Below are 19,996 nucleotides of genomic sequence, written 5' to 3'. Positions count from 1 at the left end.
GAAGGTCCAAAACATCAGCTTCTGTGCTCCTGAGATGCTGCTTGGCCTGCTGTGTTCATCCAGCTCCACACTTTGTTATCTTGGATTCTCCAGCATCTGCAGTTCCCAGTATCTATAAATGCTTCTCTGCCTGGTTATGTTCTCCTATATCAAAAAAGGACAGCAGTGCAATGGATAATTCAGAAAATTCCACAGAATAAAATCACTGCACACTTCATTAGCTCTGACACAAGGAATGAAGGGTGATTTCAAACTAGCAACAATATGTTCATGAAGTATAATCACATATTGAGACATAACACCAAATGGCACAGTAGCGATGTGGCAGAAAAGAACATAAACAGGCAGAAGACCTAAACTCCTGAACCACTACTGCATCTGATGTGCAGAAACATCAAAAACACGCTTCTTTAGCTACCGTGGCAGGGAGGTGTGGTCCTGCTTGGGTGTCATCCCTGAAAGTAGAGGTGGCAGCAAATGAATATTCAGGAAATGTTAGAATTAGGAGCATTTTCCAGCAACTTTGTTTTTGCTCTTGATTTACAGCATCTGCAGTTCTTTTGTTTTTTTTTGTTAAAGACTAGGTGCAATTTGATGAACTGTGCACAGTTTTAGACATCACTTTTAAGTGACGGTTTAACCTCTATGATGCATGTTTTTGTTGTTTTGATCAGTAGCCTGGTTTCTTTCTTCATCACCTGTCCAAACGTCATCACAGGGATTCATTGTCATTGGCTGAACTGGGTGGGGACTTGCAAAGCTGAACAAGTTCAGGAAACAGAAAGCTTAGCCATACAATATCTAATCATAATTTGCTTGACTTAGCACGAAAATGAAAATGGACATAAGGAAACTCCACTCAGTGGCAATAGTTCCAATGAGAACATCAGCCTGACGCCTACCATGACTGAGGAGATCCATCCAGGACTGAAAGAAGGAACAGGTTATCAAAATGACAAGAGTACAGGTATACCTGGTGAGTTCTTGTTATCAGCTGAAATCATATTTCCAGCTGTGTGTATATTTTGTCTAAACAACCTCGGTAACCTTATTCCCCTCAGTTTTCAAAACCATATCTGTGATACACATCAGACAAAATGTTCCCTACTAATGTTCCCCTTCATAGAAGATGAGCCTAACCACAATAGCAGACCTCTTTGGTAAAGGTCAACTCAATGCACCTGGAGCATAGGGCTGCTCCCTCATTACACTCAGAGAGAGATGACTTGGTGGTTGAACCTGAGGGTCACCAGGCTTCAGGTGAGAAGGACTGTCCTTTATATCGACCTCAACCAATACAGGAATTGAACTCAGACTGTTGACACCAATCTGAATTGCAAACCATCTGGCCAGCACCTCTCTGGTAGTGTCGAAAAAATAATAATTGCACAGAAGTCAGCTCCTACCGGTGCACATTTTCAACATACCTGACTCGTGGAAGCTGCTGATTGAGTGAATGCTTCTTGGGTCTACATGCTGAGAGATGTTATCTCAAATGGATTAGCACATGACACACCAGGTACAGGTCTGAGTGGGCATAGGTGAAGAAGAATGTGCAGGGGAGGAATCGTTGGAATTGAATGTTCCAGAGTTGGTAAATGTCAACTAGCAAATGGATAGTTTAGAGTGGCAGCTGGCCGAGGGTTATGGGGGCAGATGTATTATTGTCAGATTGGCAGATACATCATTGGTAAATCGACCAGATATAGCAGGTAATTGAATAAAGTAGCAAGGTGGAGGATGAAGAGGAAGAGTGGCAGTTTATAAAGTGTGTCGGGTGACAGATAGGGTTAGGGTTACAGATTTAGATTTAGATTGAAGCTGGAAGTAAACCCATGGTCAAATCAAAATAGTCAGATGACAGTTAACATTTAAGAGAGTCAGTTCACACACTGCCAATAATTCTAATTTGTACTGAAAATATGTATTGATGACTCGACTATCAGCACAAGTGAACAAGGTATAAAAATCACTCAGAGATAGTAAGAACTGCACAGTCTGGAGCCTGAGATAACACATTGTGGAGCTGGAGGAAGGAAGTGGGCAAAGCAGCATCAGAGGAGCAGGAAAGCTTACGTTTCAGGTTGGCATCCTTCTTCAGAAATAGGGGAGGAGAAGGAGTCTCTGAAATAAATCGAGGGAGAGGGGGTCGGGCTGGGGAAGATAGGTGGACTGATGATAGATGAGCACAGGTAGATATAGAAACCTTGTCTTCCACCATTGTAGAGAAAACTCTTCTCATGAGGTAACTGCAAGGAATCCTGTAGGAATAGAAGGCAGGAGACTCCAGAGATCTTTTTTGTACAGTTAAACCTTGATCTGAATATACACTTGCAGTCGTCTGCCATGAATCAATATTTATCTCACTGAATTCGGTTATCACTTTTGGTTTAGATTATACACCCTTGTGTACACTTGAGATAAGTCAATGATTTACTTTTAGTAACCTGATGTCAATACAATGACATGAAACCATGTTTCCAGCAATAACAAAAATGGATGACCAAGTCATGAAATTAAAAAGATTGTGTATGACAGGAGCATAGAAAGCAGAAAAATCAATCTACAAGTACATATACATAGGTTTTCTTTACTTTCCATCGTAGGGGAAGCAGTTATGAATTTTATGAACATGTTCAAGCCGTTCAAAGCCATGGCTGTATGAATTTTTTCAATACATTTTACGTTGAAACGATCTGAGTACAATTTTTTTTGCATTTTCTAGAGGGCACTAATGTTGGAGACACAGCAAACGTGTCCACCGTAGCTGACATTCAACAATCGAGAGATGCAGTGTTACAGCAGGACAGTCCATTTGTAGTTAGGGATGACGACGTGGATGATGTTGGTGCAAATTTATTCGATCCCACTCCATTCATTCCGATGGAATTTGAGGTTCGTTTGTCAGAAATGCGTCTTATCTGATGGTTAACTCAACCAGAAATATATTGTTCATTGTATTTATAGGGTCATCAAGTTGTAACAAATTTCTTAGAAATTAAGCCTATGACAATGTGGCATTTTATTTGAGAAGGTAAGCCAAGACAGACAAGAATATGGAAGAAGTGCTTGGAAGTAGGATTAGAAACCTTGGTTGGCTGTTTCTGACCAGCACAGATGCAATGGGAAAAAAGGCCTTTCTCTGTGCTGCAAAAATATGCAGCTTAGTTGAGTTATCCAAACTAAACAGTGTCCCTTAGTGTGCACGGATGTGTTAATTAGGTGGGGTTAAACATGATGGAAATACCAATGCAGTTTCTGCGATACGGAGCTGTTGGGTCCAGGTGGGATGCCTTTCAAAGGGAGTTGCAGACTCGATGGGCCGAATGGCATATTTCTGCAATGTCAAGATTCTACGATTCTAGAACTCTATGGATCTATAACAATTTTTTTTTTTACTGACCTAACGCATTCCCCACACAATATCCTCATTAAGATGACAGGGGATTGGGCCTCCTGAAACAGGACAACGTTACTACGACGGCTTTTTCTTTTCTCTTTTCCTGGGTTCTTTTTTTTTCCCTTTACTCACCTCCTGTCCCGATCTTAATGCACTGACAGCAGTGAGTGCGCCTGGCCAGACGTGGCTGAGAACAGTGTAGAATCCGTTGCAGCAGCAAGTCTGAACCCAGTGTGAACTCAAACGAGCCCTTTCCTAACTTTGTTTAGATTAGATTAGATTCCCTATCGTGTGGAAACAGGCCCTTCAGTCCAACAAGTCCACACCGCCCCTTGAAGCATCCCGCCCAGACCCATCCCCCCATAACCCACACACCCCTGAACACTGTGGGCAATTTAGCACGGCCAATCCACCTAGCCTGCACATCTTTGGACTTTGGGAGGGAACCAGAGCACCCGGAGGAAACCCACGCAGACCCCACGGGGAGAATGTGCAAACTCCACACAGACAGTAGCCCGAGGCGGGAATTGAACTTGGGTCCCTGGCTCTGTGAGGCGACAGTGCTAACAGTGATAACCACTTTAGACAAATGGAGGAAGAGCAGAGGTTTAATTTTCCTGTATGGAACAGTGGATGTGAAAAGGAACATTATAGATGTCGATAACAGGAAGGCAGGAAATTTCTGCACGGATGTGCTCTCACACTGTAAATGCAGCTTGATTTGAAACAATATGAACATGATTTAAATGGTAGGCTTTATGAATGTTCTAATAGCAGAATGAGGAAAAGGTGTGCATTTTTGTTCCACAAATTAGGCACTGCACCAAATTTAATGATTTTTTTTTGCAATTCTGGCACCAGAAACACTTTACTATTATGCCTTTGTTGTGATGAATGGTTGAATAATATTTTTTTCAACTTACCTCTGGTAAATCAACCCTATAGTTCTCAAAGCATTATTGCTGCAGTGGCTGGGGATGGGAATGTGGAGCTCGGTGAATTCAAAAACCCGGGGACTCAGCTATCTAACATCTAATCTTGGCTTTGTCATATTTAGGATCAAGATCAAAATGCACCAAAGGAAATTCTGCCCAGTGCTGATACTGACAGAAAGGACTCAATACACAAATTGACTCATGATGAAAATCCCTGTTTACAAGAAAATCAACACCATCAACACGAGTGTACATCTGGTGAGTTCAATCATCTTTTATTTTATTCACTCCTGATACGTGGGCATCGCTGGCTGGGCCAGCATTTATTGCATGTCCCTGGTTGCCTTTCAGAAAGTGGTAGTAAGCAATCTCTTGAACCAGTGGCGTCCAACTGTGAAAGGTTGACCCACAATGCCTTTAGGATGGTAATTTCAGGATTTTGACCCAGCACCAGTAAAGGAATGGTTATAAATTTCCACATTGTGATGGTGAGTGACTTGGAAGAGAACTTTCAGTGGGTGGAATTCCCGTGAATCTGAGACTCATATCCTTCTCATGGGTTTTGAGCATGCTGTGTGAGGGGCCTCTATGAATTTCTGCAGCGCATCTTGTAGATGGTACACACCATTGCTACTCACTGTCGGTCGTGGAGGGTACGGACACATGTGGATGTGGTGCCAGTCAGGAGGTTGGACTGTCCTGGATGGTGTCAACCTTATTAAGTGTTGGTGGAGCTGAGCTCATCCAGACAATTGGAGAGAATATTGAGCCGATTGAGCATCGACTGAGGTCATTATGAAGGTTGAACCCTTCCAACCCCTCCCTCACCCGAGACATGGTGACTCTCAGGTGAAGCCACCACCAGTTTTCTCCATGCGCCCCCCTCCCCCCCATCTCTCTCTCTCTCTCTCTCTCTCTCTCTCTCTCTATCTCTCCCTAAGGTCAGGGCAGGCTTGTGTTCAATCCTACGTGCATCATCTACTGGAAATCTATTAAGAACAAAGTGAACAAAGAATAGCAGAGCACAGGAGTAGGCCCTTCATCCTTCCAAGCCTGCGTGGACATACTTTGCCCTTCCATACTAAAACTGCCTTAACTTATGGGATCTGTATCCCTCTACTCCCTTTTCATACATACATTCATCCAGGTGTTTCTCGAATGCTGCTATTGTGTTTGCTTCCACCACATCCTCCGGCAGCATATAGGCACTCACCACCCTTTGAGTCAAAAATATATCTCGTACCTCTCTTTTGAAATTGCCCCCTGCACATTGAAACAGTGTTCCATTGTAATTGACCCCTCTGTCCTTGGGAGGAAAAAAGTCATACCCTCCACTCTATCATGTTATTCACAATCTTATTAACTTCCACTAGGTTGTCCTTCAATCTCCTGCATTCCTGTAAAAACAAACACAGTCTGTACAACCTTCCTGCATAGCTAAAATGCCCACACTGTGCAACAATATGTTAAACCTTTCTGGTGCCCTCTCCAAGGCATTCACATTCTTCAAGCAGTACATCAACTAGAACTGTGTGCAATATTCCAAGTGTGGCTAATATTCCATAAATCTGCAGCATAATTTGTCTACCCTTATACTCAATGTCCCTTCAAAAGAGGTAAAACATCCCATAGGCTGTTTTTGCTACTTTATGTACCTACACTGCCACCTTCAGTGATGTGTGGACTTCCTACCCAGAAACCCTCAGCATATGAGTACTCTTAAGAGTTCTGAAGTTCACTGTATAATCTCCACCTGTAGGTGACCTTCCTAAATCCATCTCCTCACATTTGCCCAGATTAAACTCCACCTGCTATTTCTTTTTGTGTATGCCTCTAAATTATCTATATCCTGCTATAACCTCTGACAATCCTCCTCACTATCAGCAAATCCGCAATCTTTGTATTACCTGCAATTATTAGTAAAAGAATTACTAATTAGGCCGACTACATTTTCCTTCAAATCATTTATGTACACCATGACAGTAAAGGTCCCAGCACTGTTCCCTGTGGAGCAGCACTAGTCACAAGACTGCCTCGTGTAAAGCATCCTTCCACCGCTATTATCTGCCTTCTTTGAGCCAATTCTGAGTCCACCTTGCCAGCTCATGCCTCATACAGTGTGATTTCCTCTTTTGTACCAGTCTGCGTGAGGAACCTTGTCATAGGCTTTACTAAAGTCCATGTGGACAACATCAGACAATTTTTCCTTATCAATCATCTTCATCACTTCCTCAGAAAACTTGATGAAGTTCATGAGACATGACCACTCCTGTACAAAACCATGCTGGCTGCTGCTAATATGTCTATTTGATTCTGAATACATATAGACTTTGTCCCTGTGAATCTTTTCTAATATTTTCCCTCCGACTGACATGAGTCTCACAGGCCTGGATCCTAAGACATATTTCCATCACTGATCAGACAGACACTTCCAGACTAATCGTACTTCAATTTTCTGGGAGGAAACATTTTGGGAAGATCTGGCACAATGCAAACAAACAGTCAGCAAGTGCCTGACCGACCCTGTGCAGACCTGCCAACACCTCCAAGCCCACGCAAAATGTTAGTTCATCGTAACCCACTCACCGAGAAGTTCCTGAGAGGCTGAAAGGCAACTGGCTGAGGGTCCAGTGTTTCATGTGACTGTCTGTGTACTGTTGCAAGTGAGCACGTGAGTAGGTCAACAAGGTGTGGAAGGTAGGATAGCAGATGATCGAAGGGCAGTTGTCAAATCTGGTTGGGATAATTACCCAACTGTGTCTACGGTGGCAGAAGAGGATTGATGGATTTCCAACAGCTGCAAACTGGAGCACTGTTTCTTTAGTATGAAATGTATCATCAGAAAAGGAATAGACCTTTGAGCCCCTCTAATCTATCCCACTATTCAATCAGACACATACTACCAGCTTCTTCAATCCCATGCACACCATTTCAGAGTCTGAGCTTCAGCCTGAGTAAATCAAGCGTCACAGGCCAAAAGACAGCCAGCTACAACACTTCTGATTTGTTCCTCTCCTGTGTAGCACGGGCATGGCTACTGAAGGATTCTTGCAGGACAGACATCAGACTGGACAATGTTCCGCAGATGTCTGGATTGAGGCAGCTACCATGAGTGATCATTTAAGCAATTGCATTTCACCTTCCCCACACACTATGAGTGTTTATCAGTTCATAGCTTTATGTTGAATCAAAGGTTACATCCAGACACAAGGAGAGATTTCCATGCCACCAACATACACGTTACGTTGTCTGAAAATAGGATAAGCAGATTATAAAGTTAGAAATGGATTTGGATGTGGAGACAAAAACCATTTGGAGGACAGAAAGAAAGTAGAGAATTCCTCATGTATACCATGACCATAGTTCATTTGGCTTTCATTCATAGTGTTCTGAAAGTTACATTTATGAACATTTTCATGCAACTCAAAATGTTGATGAATGGAATATTGTCTCCTGCAGCTAACTAATTTCAGTTTTCTTTACATTGAATTTATAGCGAACAATAATGTTGGAGATTCCCAGATTGTGTCTACAGTGGCTGGCACCAAGCAGCCCGAAGGTACAGAGATCCAACAGAGCAGTCCATCTGAAATTAGTGATGAAACTGTGGACAGTATGTGTCCAAATCAGCCTCAACAGAATTCACTTATTCAGGGAGAGTTGGAGGTACTTTTACCACAAATTTATCTTACTTTGTTCCCAAATCATATGGAGTGAGAGTGTTTATGCTCGGACAATAATATTTTACACATTCTAACCATTTCTTTCCTTTTATAAACACAGTACAAGTAAGTCTCACTGCAGTGATATATTTTGCTTTGGAAACAATCAATCCCAGCTTCCAGGCCCCTTAATGTTGTCAATTGGTCTTCACCTGCCTCTGGTAGTTCATCCTTCTCGATATGGACAAGTGAGTCTTCCTTCTTAATCATTAAGAAGGAGAATTAGTCTGATGCAGTGGAAATAGTACATATCAAGCCCTTTGCATCTGTGTGCATTGATGACATCAAAACTCCTGCTTTCGTAGTTCAGGGAGTGTTGAATATCTCCACTGCCAGCTGTAACATTAGATGTACATACCAATTGTTACTTTGTCCAATTCCAATGACAGTGGATTCTGAACCAATTATTCCTAAGGAGGGTTCCACTTAAATCCATTGAGGAGTGCAAGGGATGTTTTCAATAACGGCCAAGTAAGTAAGCGTGGAAATTTGGAAGTTACGTTCTACATTGTTGAAATCTTCTTTGGAGTAGAATCATTGAATCCCTCCAGGCCATAAAGAGTTCATTCGGCTCATTGAGCTGAAAAAAAGAAAGTTTTTCACTCTTGAAGACAGCTGTGCATGCGCTGAGGGGTAAAAGTAACATTTAACCAATCAACTACAATATACTCAGTGCTATGTCCAAGTGGCTTATAAGTACTTCTCTGATAACAAAGTGTGAAGCTGGATGAACACAGCAGGCCAATTCTGATGAAGGTCCAAAACATCAGCTTCTGTGCTCCTGAGATGCTGCTTGGCCTGCTGTGTTCATCCAGCTCCACACTTTGTTATCTTGGATTCTCCAGCATCTGCAGTTCCCAGTATCTATAAATGCTTCTCTGCCTGGTTATGTTCTCCTATATCAAAAAAGGACAGCAGTGCAATGGATAATTCAGAAAATTCCACAGAATAAAATCACTGCACACTTCATTAGCTCTGACACAAGGAATGAAGGGTGATTTCAAACTAGCAACAATATGTTCATGAAGTATAATCACATATTGAGACATAACACCAAATGGCACAGTAGCGATGTGGCAGAAAAGAACATAAACAGGCAGAAGACCTAAACTCCTGAACCACTACTGCATCTGATGTGCAGAAACATCAAAAACACGCTTCTTTAGCTACCGTGGCAGGGAGGTGTGGTCCTGCTTGGGTGTCATCCCTGAAAGTAGAGGTGGCAGCAAATGAATATTCAGGAAATGTTAGAATTAGGAGCATTTTCCAGCAACTTTGTTTTTGCTCTTGATTTACAGCATCTGCAGTTCTTTTGTTTTTTTTTGTTAAAGACTAGGTGCAATTTGATGAACTGTGCACAGTTTTAGACATCACTTTTAAGTGACGGTTTAACCTCTATGATGCATGTTTTTGTTGTTTTGATCAGTAGCCTGGTTTCTTTCTTCATCACCTGTCCAAACGTCATCACAGGGATTCATTGTCATTGGCTGAACTGGGTGGGGACTTGCAAAGCTGAACAAGTTCAGGAAACAGAAAGCTTAGCCATACAATATCTAATCATAATTTGCTTGACTTAGCACGAAAATGAAAATGGACATAAGGAAACTCCACTCAGTGGCAATAGTTCCAATGAGAACATCAGCCTGATGCCTACCATGACTGAGGAGATCCATCCAGGACTGAAAGAAGGAACAGGTTATCAAAATGACAAGAGTACAGGTATACCTGGTGAGTTCTTGTTATCAGCTGAAATCATATTTCCAGCTGTGTGTATATTTTGTCTAAACAACCTCGGTAACCTTATTCCCCTCAGTTTTCAAAACCATATCTGTGATACACATCAGACAAAATGTTCCCTACTAATGTTCCCCTTCATAGAAGATGAGCCTAACCACAATAGCAGACCTCTTTGGTAAAGGTCAACTCAATGCACCTGGAGCATAGGGCTGCTCCCTCATTACACTCAGAGAGAGATGACTTGGTGGTTGAACCTGAGGGTCACCAGGCTTCAGGTGAGAAGGACTGTCCTTTATATCGACCTCAACCAATACAGGAATTGAACTCAGACTGTTGACACCAATCTGAATTGCAAACCATCTGGCCAGCACCTCTCTGGTAGTGTCGAAAAAATAATAATTGCACAGAAGTCAGCTCCTACCGGTGCACATTTTCAATATACCTGACTCGTGGAAGCTGCTGATTGAGTGAATGCTTCTTGGGTCTACATGCTGAGAGATGTTATCTCAAATGGATTAGCACATGACACACCAGGTACAGGTCTGAGTGGGCATAGGTGAAGAAGAATGTGCAGGGGAGGAATCGTTGGAATTGAATGTTCCAGAGTTGGTAAATGTCAACTAGCAAATGGATAGTTTAGAGTGGCAGCTGGCCGAGGGTTATGGGGGCAGATGTATTATTGTCAGATTGGCAGATACATCATTGGTAAATCGACCAGATATAGCAGGTAATTGAATAAAGTAGCAAGGTGGAGGATGAAGAGGAAGAGTGGCAGTTTATAAAGTGTGTCGGGTGACAGATAGGGTTAGGGTTACAGATTTAGATTTAGATTGAAGCTGGAAGTAAACCCATGGTCAAATCAAAATAGTCAGATGACAGTTAACATTTAAGAGAGTCAGTTCACACACTGCCAATAATTCTAATTTGTACTGAAAATATGTATTAATGACTCGACTATCAGCACAAGTGAACAAGGTATAAAAATCACTCAGAGATAGTAAGAACTGCACAGTCTGGAGCCTGAGATAACACATTGTGGAGCTGGAGGAAGGAAGTGGGCAAAGCAGCATCAGAGGAGCAGGAAAGCTTACGTTTCAGGTTGGCATCCTTCTTCAGAAATAGGGGAGGAGAAGGAGTCTCTGAAATAAATCGAGGGAGAGGGGGTCGGGCTGGGGAAGATAGGTGGACTGGTGATAGATGAGCACAGGTAGATATAGAAACCTTGTCTTCCACCATTGTAGAGAAAACTCTTCTCATGAGGTAACTGCAAGGAATCCTGTAGGAATAGAAGGCAGGAGACTCCAGAGATCTTTTTTGTACAGTTAAACCTTGATCTGAATATACACTTGCAGTCGTCTGCCATGAATCAATATTTATCTCACTGAATTCGGTTATCACTTTTGGTTTAGATTATACACCCTTGTGTACACTTGAGATAAGTCAATGATTTACTTTTAGTAACCTGATGTCAATACAATGACATGAAACCATGTTTCCAGCAATAACAAAAATGGATGACCAAGTCATGAAATTAAAAAGATTGTGTATGACAGGAGCATAGAAAGCAGAAAAATCAATCTACAAGTACATATACATAGGTTTTCTTTACTTTCCATCGTAGGGGAAGCAGTTATGAATTTTATGAACATGTTCAAGCCGTTCAAAGCCATGGCTGTATGAATTTTTTCAATACATTTTACGTTGAAACGATCTGAGTACAATTTTTTTTGCATTTTCTAGAGGGCACTAATGTTGGAGACACAGCAAACGTGTCCACCGTAGCTGACATTCAACAATCGAGAGATGCAGTGTTACAGCAGGACAGTCCATTTGTAGTTAGGGATGACGACGTGGATGATGTTGGTGCAAATTTATTCGATCCCACTCCATTCATTCCGATGGAATTTGAGGTTCGTTTGTCAGAAATGCGTCTTATCTGATGGTTAACTCAACCAGAAATATATTGTTCATTGTATTTATAGGGTCATCAAGTTGTAACAAATTTCTTAGAAATTAAGCCTATGACAATGTGGCATTTTATTTGAGAAGGTAAGCCAAGACAGACAAGAATATGGAAGAAGTGCTTGGAAGTAGGATTAGAAACCTTGGTTGGCTGTTTCTGACCAGCACAGATGCAATGGGAAAAAAGGCCTTTCTCTGTGCTGCAAAAATATGCAGCTTAGTTGAGTTATCCAAACTAAACAGTGTCCCTTAGTGTGCACGGATGTGTTAATTAGGTGGGGTTAAACATGATGGAAATACCAATGCAGTTTCTGCGATACGGAGCTGTTGGGTCCAGGTGGGATGCCTTTCAAAGGGAGTTGCAGACTCGATGGGCCGAATGGCATATTTCTGCAATGTCAAGATTCTACGATTCTAGAACTCTATGGATCTATAACAATTTTTTTTTTTACTGACCTAACGCATTCCCCACACAATATCCTCATTAAGATGACAGGGGATTGGGCCTCCTGAAACAGGACAACGTTACTACGACGGCTTTTTCTTTTCTCTTTTCCTGGGTTCTTTTTTTTTCCCTTTACTCACCTCCTGTCCCGATCTTAATGCACTGACAGCAGTGAGTGCGCCTGGCCAGACGTGGCTGAGAACAGTGTAGAATCCGTTGCAGCAGCAAGTCTGAACCCAGTGTGAACTCAAACGAGCCCTTTCCTAACTTTGTTTAGATTAGATTAGATTCCCTATCGTGTGGAAACAGGCCCTTCAGTCCAACAATTCCACACCGCCCCTTGAAGCATCCCGCCCAGACCCATCCCCCCATAACCCACACACCCCTGAACACTGTGGGCAATTTAGCACGGCCAATCCACCTAGCCTGCACATCTTTGGACTTTGGGAGGGAACCAGAGCACCCGGAGGAAACCCACGCAGACCCCACGGGGAGAATGTGCAAACTCCACACAGACAGTAGCCCGAGGCGGGAATTGAACTTGGGTCCCTGGCTCTGTGAGGCGACAGTGCTAACCACTGAGCCACCGTGCCGCCCCTTTTCTCAGGGTGAACACAAAGTCTCCCATCGTAGTCAGCTGCTGCTAAGTCAGCGATGCAATATTGACAAGGTAGGCCCAGCAGTAATGGGTGGCACGTCTTTTGTGGGGTCTTGTGCTGGCAGCAGGGAAGCGGTGACAGAAGTGGCTCACGACCACATCGATGAGGTGTACCGAGCAGCAGAAAAGACATTAGCAGGTCCGGCACAGATGCTGGAGAAGTGGTGGTACAAGAGAATAGACCCATTGGCAACAAATGGTGCCCGAAAAGTGGCAGTTTCAAGGTTGGTGAGGTCCATTGCAGATGTCAGGAAATATGTGGAGGAGAGATGGTTGTGAATGCCTTGTTTATGATGAGCTGGCTCAGGACTGATGGACATATTAGCTGCATCTTTCCTTTATTGTTTTTAAGAATACTGAAAATGCTGTTGGGCCGTGGCAGTAGTAGAAATGCTTTTCACTGTATTTCACCGTGTTTCCCACTATAAAATACACGCGACAATAAAGATCATTCATTCAGTCATCCACTCATTAAATTCCCAGTCTCACGTATCTTATAACCGAAAACTATAGATTATTTTCACCCCAGAATAATGTGGCTAGCTCTCAAAAGATGTAGATATTGCATCTAATACCGACAGATGCTGCCAGTACATACCCTTCCATGTTCAGCAGCAACAAATAATCCAATTCTGTCATCACTCATGTCTCTGTCATACCAGTGCTTGAGTGTCATTTTCGTGGACCTGATTCTCCAGTGTTGTCACATTAAATCCCGATATTTCATGCCTAAGGTAACTGAAACAAGCTCCAGTTGTATTCTGTGTGATGTAAGAATAAAAAGCTCCATTCTGATTGTCTGAACAGCTGTCCACGTGGCAATAGATCTTACATCTAATTAACATAGCAAGTGGCTCTGCCGTCTCCTGATAACTTCATCTCTTGGATTTGTCACGCTCCCTCTGCATTGCATGCCATTTCGGCATCCCTGCCTCTAAGGACTCAAACCATTGCACTGAATTTTACTCTCTGGTCAGCCTTCAGTTCTCTCAATGCTGTAAGCCACTCTGTGCCTTGCTGTTCCCTACTTTACTCCAGGACATCGCTCCTCACATCTATTAAGAATAAAAATTATGCAGACACATTTGATATAACTGTGCTCTCTACATTTCTATGCACCAGTTACATGTCTTGTACCTCGTTTTATTATTCAGGGATTCCTGAAGACTCCTAAACTCAACTACCAGATCAGATATGTGAAATCTTATTCTTGTCTCTCATTCCAATGATACAAGGGGTTGAGGCAAGTATTTAGGAAGGATGCATCCATTTAATTTGACAGTCAATGGTTGTTTCAGTCAAAGAGAAGTACCACTGGTATTAATCATCTGGTGTTTGTCAAATGGGTAATTTAGAATCATTGAATCTTTACATTTGGAACAGAGGGCAATCATCCCATCAATTCTGCAGCGATCCTCAGAAGAACATTTCAACCAGACCCACTCATTCACCCTATCCCTGTTGTTATCCTGGTCCTGATCCACCTAGCCTGCACATCCCTGGATACTATGGGGACATTTTAGCATGGTGAAAGCACTTAGCCTACCCATCTTTGGGCTGCGGTAGAAAACCAGAGCACCCGGAGGAAACCTATGCAGTCAGAGACAATTTGTAAACTCCGCACAGACAGTCAACCGAGGCTGGAATCGCACGTAGGTCTGTGGCACTACGAGGCAGCAACACTAGCCACCGTGTCGCCGTTAAATGATGTACTGCATTGATGATGCAGAATAAATCAGAGATCATCATTCCCTTGCTAACAAATTGTAATCTTGCCCAAATAGAAGAAAGAAGAAAATGCTTCCCCTGAAGCCATGCTCCGTAATAACATCTGCAATGACACTAAGCCCACGCATGAAGCAAATGCAGATACAGCTCTACATCCCCACCCAAAAGGAGCTCATGGAGAATCTGGTGAGACTACCTTTATTTTATAGAATGGATATGGGTTTTCTTTGTTCATTCTTGGGAAGTAGGCATCTCTGGCTGGATTAGCTTTTATTGCCCCTCCTTAACTGCTAATTAATAACTTCATTGTAAAAATGGGAGTGAAAAGTAAAGGCCTGAAGCAAAATTAAAAGATAAAACAGGAAGTTTTTCTTTATTTAAATGTACGCATTGTGTCAGGCTCACTTAAACCCAAAGCAGGAGAAGTATGCTAAACATTCTTTTAATTTTTGTTTCCTTTTTACATTTGATTTGTTTCTGAAGAAGATGCTGATCTGCGCGGAGATGTCATGGAACCGAACTGGAAGAAATTCAATAACATGACGACAGACCCTAAAAGTTTACCTCACAATGAGGAGACGCAGGAAAGTGTAAACATTCGGTCACCACAGAAACTATCCGAGGATGAATTACCCAGCGAGGGACATGTTAAAAATACAATCCCATTGTTCGAAAATGCAACGCCTCAAAAGGATCTAGACAATGTGAAGAATACCCCTGCAGGTCCTCGCCACTTCATCGAGAGTCCCAAATTAAACAGCCTACCGAAAGAGGGGACCATTTTTACCAGCAGTCCCAGTGGAGCAGGCGACAGTAATGAGCAAGTCCACGGTGAGCTGGCACTTCGTGATTAATTAATTAATATCTTGAGAAGGACTTAATTTAAGTGCAGGGATCCTCCACCAAAGTGGCCATTCTCTTTGGCTTTATTTGCGATTACTCCCTACTGATAACATTATGATCAGGAATCTAGTCATTCTCTGACATTTACAATTTACACTTCACTCATTTGTCTCAACAAACAATTACAAACAACTCTGATTCAGAATTGAGCATCACAGCCTTCTTGTGTAATACATTCATTCCATTTGGGGTGAGGATTTGTTTCCAGGTTCAAAAATGATTCCATATTAAAGCGCTCGCACGTACTCAGAACAACATGTCACATCTATAATGCAGTCACTGACTTGCCATCCAATATTTTGTGTATTTCGATCAGACTTATGACACCCAGTAATAACAGCCTGTCAACCTGAAAATGAACTTTTTTTCCCCCACCTTCAGTTTTCCGTCCCTTATGAACGTTCACACCAAGCTGTTTTCCCAGCACTACCTGTGCTGACGGTCGTACATTGGCTCCCAGATAAACAGAACCTGGATTTGAGAATGTGCCATTCTCGTGTTTGCAAATCCCCCCCCAACCCCCACCCCGGCCTCACCGCTCCATTTCATTCAAACTTTTCCATCCCTTCATTAGTTAGTTGATTGGAGTTTCTTTGCTGTACATGTCCAGAACACTTCATCTGCTGCTGTACAGCTCATGTTTGTCTCAATGTTAGCTTCTGAACATGTACGGTACCCTGTAAATAAAAGAAAATATTCACCCCCATCTGCTGCTGTAGATCTCATGTGTGTCACAGTGTTAGCCTCTTTCCATGCCCAGTATGTTGCAGGGAACAGAGAATGACTCACTCCCATCTGCTGCAGTGCAGCTCATGTGTATCTCAATGTAAATATACAGTAACAGTGTAGTATAGGAACCTTGCAGTTTTTGACTATATCTATATTCCGGATAAAATTGAGTGACATTAATGTTGGGAGACCGTAATCATCTAAAGCGTTCAAAAAATCCTGTACAGATACTGACTGTGGAATTCAGGTCTAATATTCAACTGTTTAAAATGTTTAATTTATTATCTTGCTACAATAATGTTCAAAATCAGCGAACACTAAGGCACTTTAAAGTGGATAACTCAGAGTATCAAATTATTGAAAAAAATGTAATACATTGTGTACAGCTCATTTAAATATCACAGCAAGAAAAGTGTTCGAAGCTTTGTAATTTTTTTTACATTTGCTTTCCTAATGAAGAAATTTCGGGTCTGAATGGAGGCATCATGGACCGGAACTCGAGTGAGGAATTCAGAAACATGCCTGAAGTCTCAGAAATTTCACATGGTATCAAGGAAAAGGACGATGCTGTATGCATCCAATCACCTCAGAAGCCATTCGAGGATGATTTGAAGTGTTGTAAAGAGGGATATGTTAAAGAGATAATCCCATTGTTCTTAAATACAACACCACAGGAGGATCTGGATAATGTGAAGTATCCCTCTCCAAGTACTAGTCCTTTTATCAGGAATCCCAGACCAACTGGTCTTCAGCAAGAGGAGAACATTTCTATCAGCTGTCCAAGTGACAATGTGCTTCCAGACAGAATGAACAATGATTTCCAACAGGCAGTGAATACAAACGGACCTGGAGCAGATGATAGCAGTGAACACGCGTCCAGTGAGTTGAGACTTTCTGTTTCATTAATATATGGAGAAGGATTTAATTTAAATCCAGGAACCTCCATCAAAGTGTTCATTTTCTTTGACTTTATGTGCAATTCCTCCCCTACTGATACTGTTAATGTTGTGATCAGATTCTAGACATTCTCCGACATTTATAATTTGCACTTTACTCATTTGTTTCAACAAACAGTTGCAAACAATTCTGATTCAGAATTGAGCATTGCAACCTTCTCATTTCTGACATTTCTTCCACCTCAGGTGCTGATTTGCTTTGGCATTTAAGAAAAAAAAGATTCCATGCTAAACCAATTTGACATATCCAGAATGATGTATCACACCTATGATCCAATCGCTGATTTCACTTACAATTTTTTTTATATTCCCATCATTCTTGTGGTGCCCAGTAGTACCAACCTAACAACATGAAAATGAACCGCTTTCTGACTATTAACAGCATTCATTCCAAGTTCCGTTTTCCCATCACTGGGATCATGGGTGTGCATTGGTTCCCAGATCAACAGCATCTGGATTTGATAAATTTTGTGTTAGAAAATCGCTCCCTGGACCTACCCCTTCATTTCATTCAAACATTTCCAACCCTTCATCAGTCAGCTGTTTATTGTTTCTTCACTGTACGTGTCTAGAACACTTCAGGGAACAGAAAATGATTCATTCTATCTGCTGCTGTAAAGCTCAAGTTTGGCTCAGCGTCCTCATCTGTACATGTCCAGTACCCTGCAGATAAAACTGTATCATTCACCCCTTTCTGCTGCTCTAGAGATCACATGTGTCTCAGTGCCAGGGTGTTTCAATGTCCAGTATACTGCAATCAAATGAGAATGACTTACTCCCATCTGCTGCAGTGCAGCTCATCTGTGTCTCAATGTAAATATACAGTAACACAGTAATACAAGAATCTTGTGGGTTCTGACTCTCCTCATATTCCAGGTAAAATTAAGTGACATTAATGTTGGGAGACCGTAATCATCCAAAGCATGCAAAATGCTGTAAAGATTTAACTGGGGAATTGATTTTCAGGTCTCATATTGAACTTTTTAAAATGTTTAATTGTTTATCTTGTTATAATAATGTTCGAGAATACCAAACACCTGAGGGTATTTGACATTGGACAACATAGAGTGTCAAGGTATTGAAAAATACCATGCATTGAGTCCAGCCCATTTAACTCTAAAACAAGAAAAGTATTCGACGTTTTGTAATTTTTTTTCTTTCTATATTTAATTTCTATCTGAAGAAATGTTCAGTAGTTATGGAGATGTCATGAACCGGAACTCGTGCGACGAATTCAGAAATGTGATCACAGTCGTGGAAATTTTACCTCGTAACAAGGAGAGGGAGGATGCTGTAAACATCCAATCGCCTCAGAAAACTTTCGAGGATGAACTGCAGTGTTGTAAGCAGGGACATGTTAAGGCTACAATCCCATTGTTTTCAAACACAACACCTCACAATGATCGAGACCGTGTGAACAATCCTGCAGCAAGTATCAGTCCTCTCATAGGGAATCCCAGACCAGCTGGGCATCAGAAAGAGGAGAAAATTTCAATCAGCAATCCCAATGACAACATGTTCCCAGACAGAATGAACAAAGATTGCCATAAGGTACAGAATACAATGGGACACGGAGCAAGTGGCAGCAGTGAACACATGCCCAGTGAGTTAAGGCTTTCTTTTTTATTTAACACATGAAGAAGGATGAATTTAAATCCAGGGTTCCTCCATCAAAGTGTTCATTGTCTTTGATTTTATTTGTGATTCCTCCCTACTGATACTGTTAATGTTGTGATGAGGTATCTAAACATTATCTGAAATTTGCAATTTAAACCACTTATTTATAGCAGCAAACGTTTACCAACAGTTCTGATTCAGAATTGAACATTGCACCTTCCTCAGGTACAACATTTGTTCCACCATCGGCATTGATTTGCTCTTACGTTAAAGAAAAACATGATTCTAGGTTAAATCACTCATACATATTCAGAACAAAGTCTAACACCTATAATGCAATCACTGTCTTGACATGCAACCTTTTGTATATATCCATCTATCTTGTGGCACCCAGTAATGCCAACCTGTCAACCTGAAAATGAACTGTTTGTTCTCAATGTCAATTTTCTGTCCCCTATAAATGCTCACACCAAGTTCCGTTTTCCTATCACTACCTGGACTCATAATTGTAGATTGGCTCCTAGATCAACAACACCAGGCAGGGAAAACAAATGATACTCGAGCAAGCAAGAGTTGTGAACATATGCTCAGGGAGATGAGACTTTGTTTTTAATTAATATTTCGAGAATGTTTTAAACTGAATTCAGCAATTCATCCGGTTATGGTTCCATTTGTCACTGTGTGAAATAATTAAGAGCACAATTTTATGGCTTTCACAATTTACATTTCACTTGTTTGTCTGGAGAAGGTTATGCGCATTCCTGATTCAAAATTAACCACTACAGCTTTCTTGTATAAAATACATGTTCTATTTGGAATAGCACGAGCTGTTGATGCTGGAGTCAGAGATAACACAGTGTGGAGCTGAAAGAACACAGCAGGCCAGGCAGCATCAGATGACTTGGAAGGCTGGCGGTTCGGGTCGGGACCCTTCATTTCTGAAGAAGGTTCCCAACTCGAAACAACATCTTTTCTGCTCTTCTGATGCTGCTTGACCTGTTGTGTTCCTACAGCTCCATACTGTGTTAAGTTCCATTTGAGATTTTCATTTGCTTTATGTATAAGGCAAGTCTTTTTCAAGGTTAAAACTCTCTGACCTATTTAAAACAATGTTTTATCCTTATAACACAGTTACTGGCCTGATATGTGCCTTTCTGTATATTTCTACCACTCTTCTGGGATCCAGTAATACCCTGTAGTCAGC

General features: G+C 41.7%; 2 protein-coding genes across 3 annotated transcripts in view; both read left to right on the top strand.

Annotated features, from left to right (window-relative positions):
- LOC132207364 (NLR family CARD domain-containing protein 3-like) overlaps nt 1-7,599 on the top strand; it is a 28,088-nt gene extending 20,489 nt beyond the window's left edge. The window contains exons 10-13 of the mRNA XM_059642776.1: nt 826-976; nt 2,726-2,895; nt 4,458-4,593; nt 7,529-7,599. Coding sequence (XP_059498759.1) covers nt 826-976; nt 2,726-2,895; nt 4,458-4,593; nt 7,529-7,599 — 528 coding nt within the window. The remainder of the gene's footprint in view (nt 1-825; nt 977-2,725; nt 2,896-4,457; nt 4,594-7,528) is intronic.
- Nucleotides 4,449-19,996, top strand: part of LOC125449506 (uncharacterized) — a 31,180-nt gene continuing 15,632 nt past the window's right edge. The window contains exons 1-8 of one of the 2 annotated variants that reach the window (XM_048525317.2): nt 4,449-4,593; nt 7,832-8,001; nt 9,635-9,785; nt 11,535-11,704; nt 14,644-14,773; nt 15,074-15,418; nt 16,679-17,098; nt 18,359-18,778. In XM_048525317.2, coding sequence (XP_048381274.2) covers nt 7,951-8,001; nt 9,635-9,785; nt 11,535-11,704; nt 14,644-14,773; nt 15,074-15,418; nt 16,679-17,098; nt 18,359-18,778 — 1,687 coding nt within the window. In that variant the 5' untranslated portion in view covers nt 4,449-4,593; nt 7,832-7,950. Of the gene's footprint in view, nt 4,594-7,831; nt 8,002-9,634; nt 9,786-11,534; nt 11,705-14,643; nt 14,774-15,070; nt 15,419-16,678; nt 17,099-18,358; nt 18,779-19,996 lie in introns of both variants that reach the window. The other variant, XM_048525318.2, reaches the window with a different exon arrangement.

This window comes from Stegostoma tigrinum, chromosome 46, assembly GCF_030684315.1.
Source record: "Stegostoma tigrinum isolate sSteTig4 chromosome 46, sSteTig4.hap1, whole genome shotgun sequence".
Classification (NCBI taxonomy): domain Eukaryota; kingdom Metazoa; phylum Chordata; class Chondrichthyes; order Orectolobiformes; family Stegostomatidae; genus Stegostoma; species Stegostoma tigrinum.
Note: the sequence above shows the minus strand (reverse complement) of the source record. Positions and strands in the feature narration are given on the sequence as shown.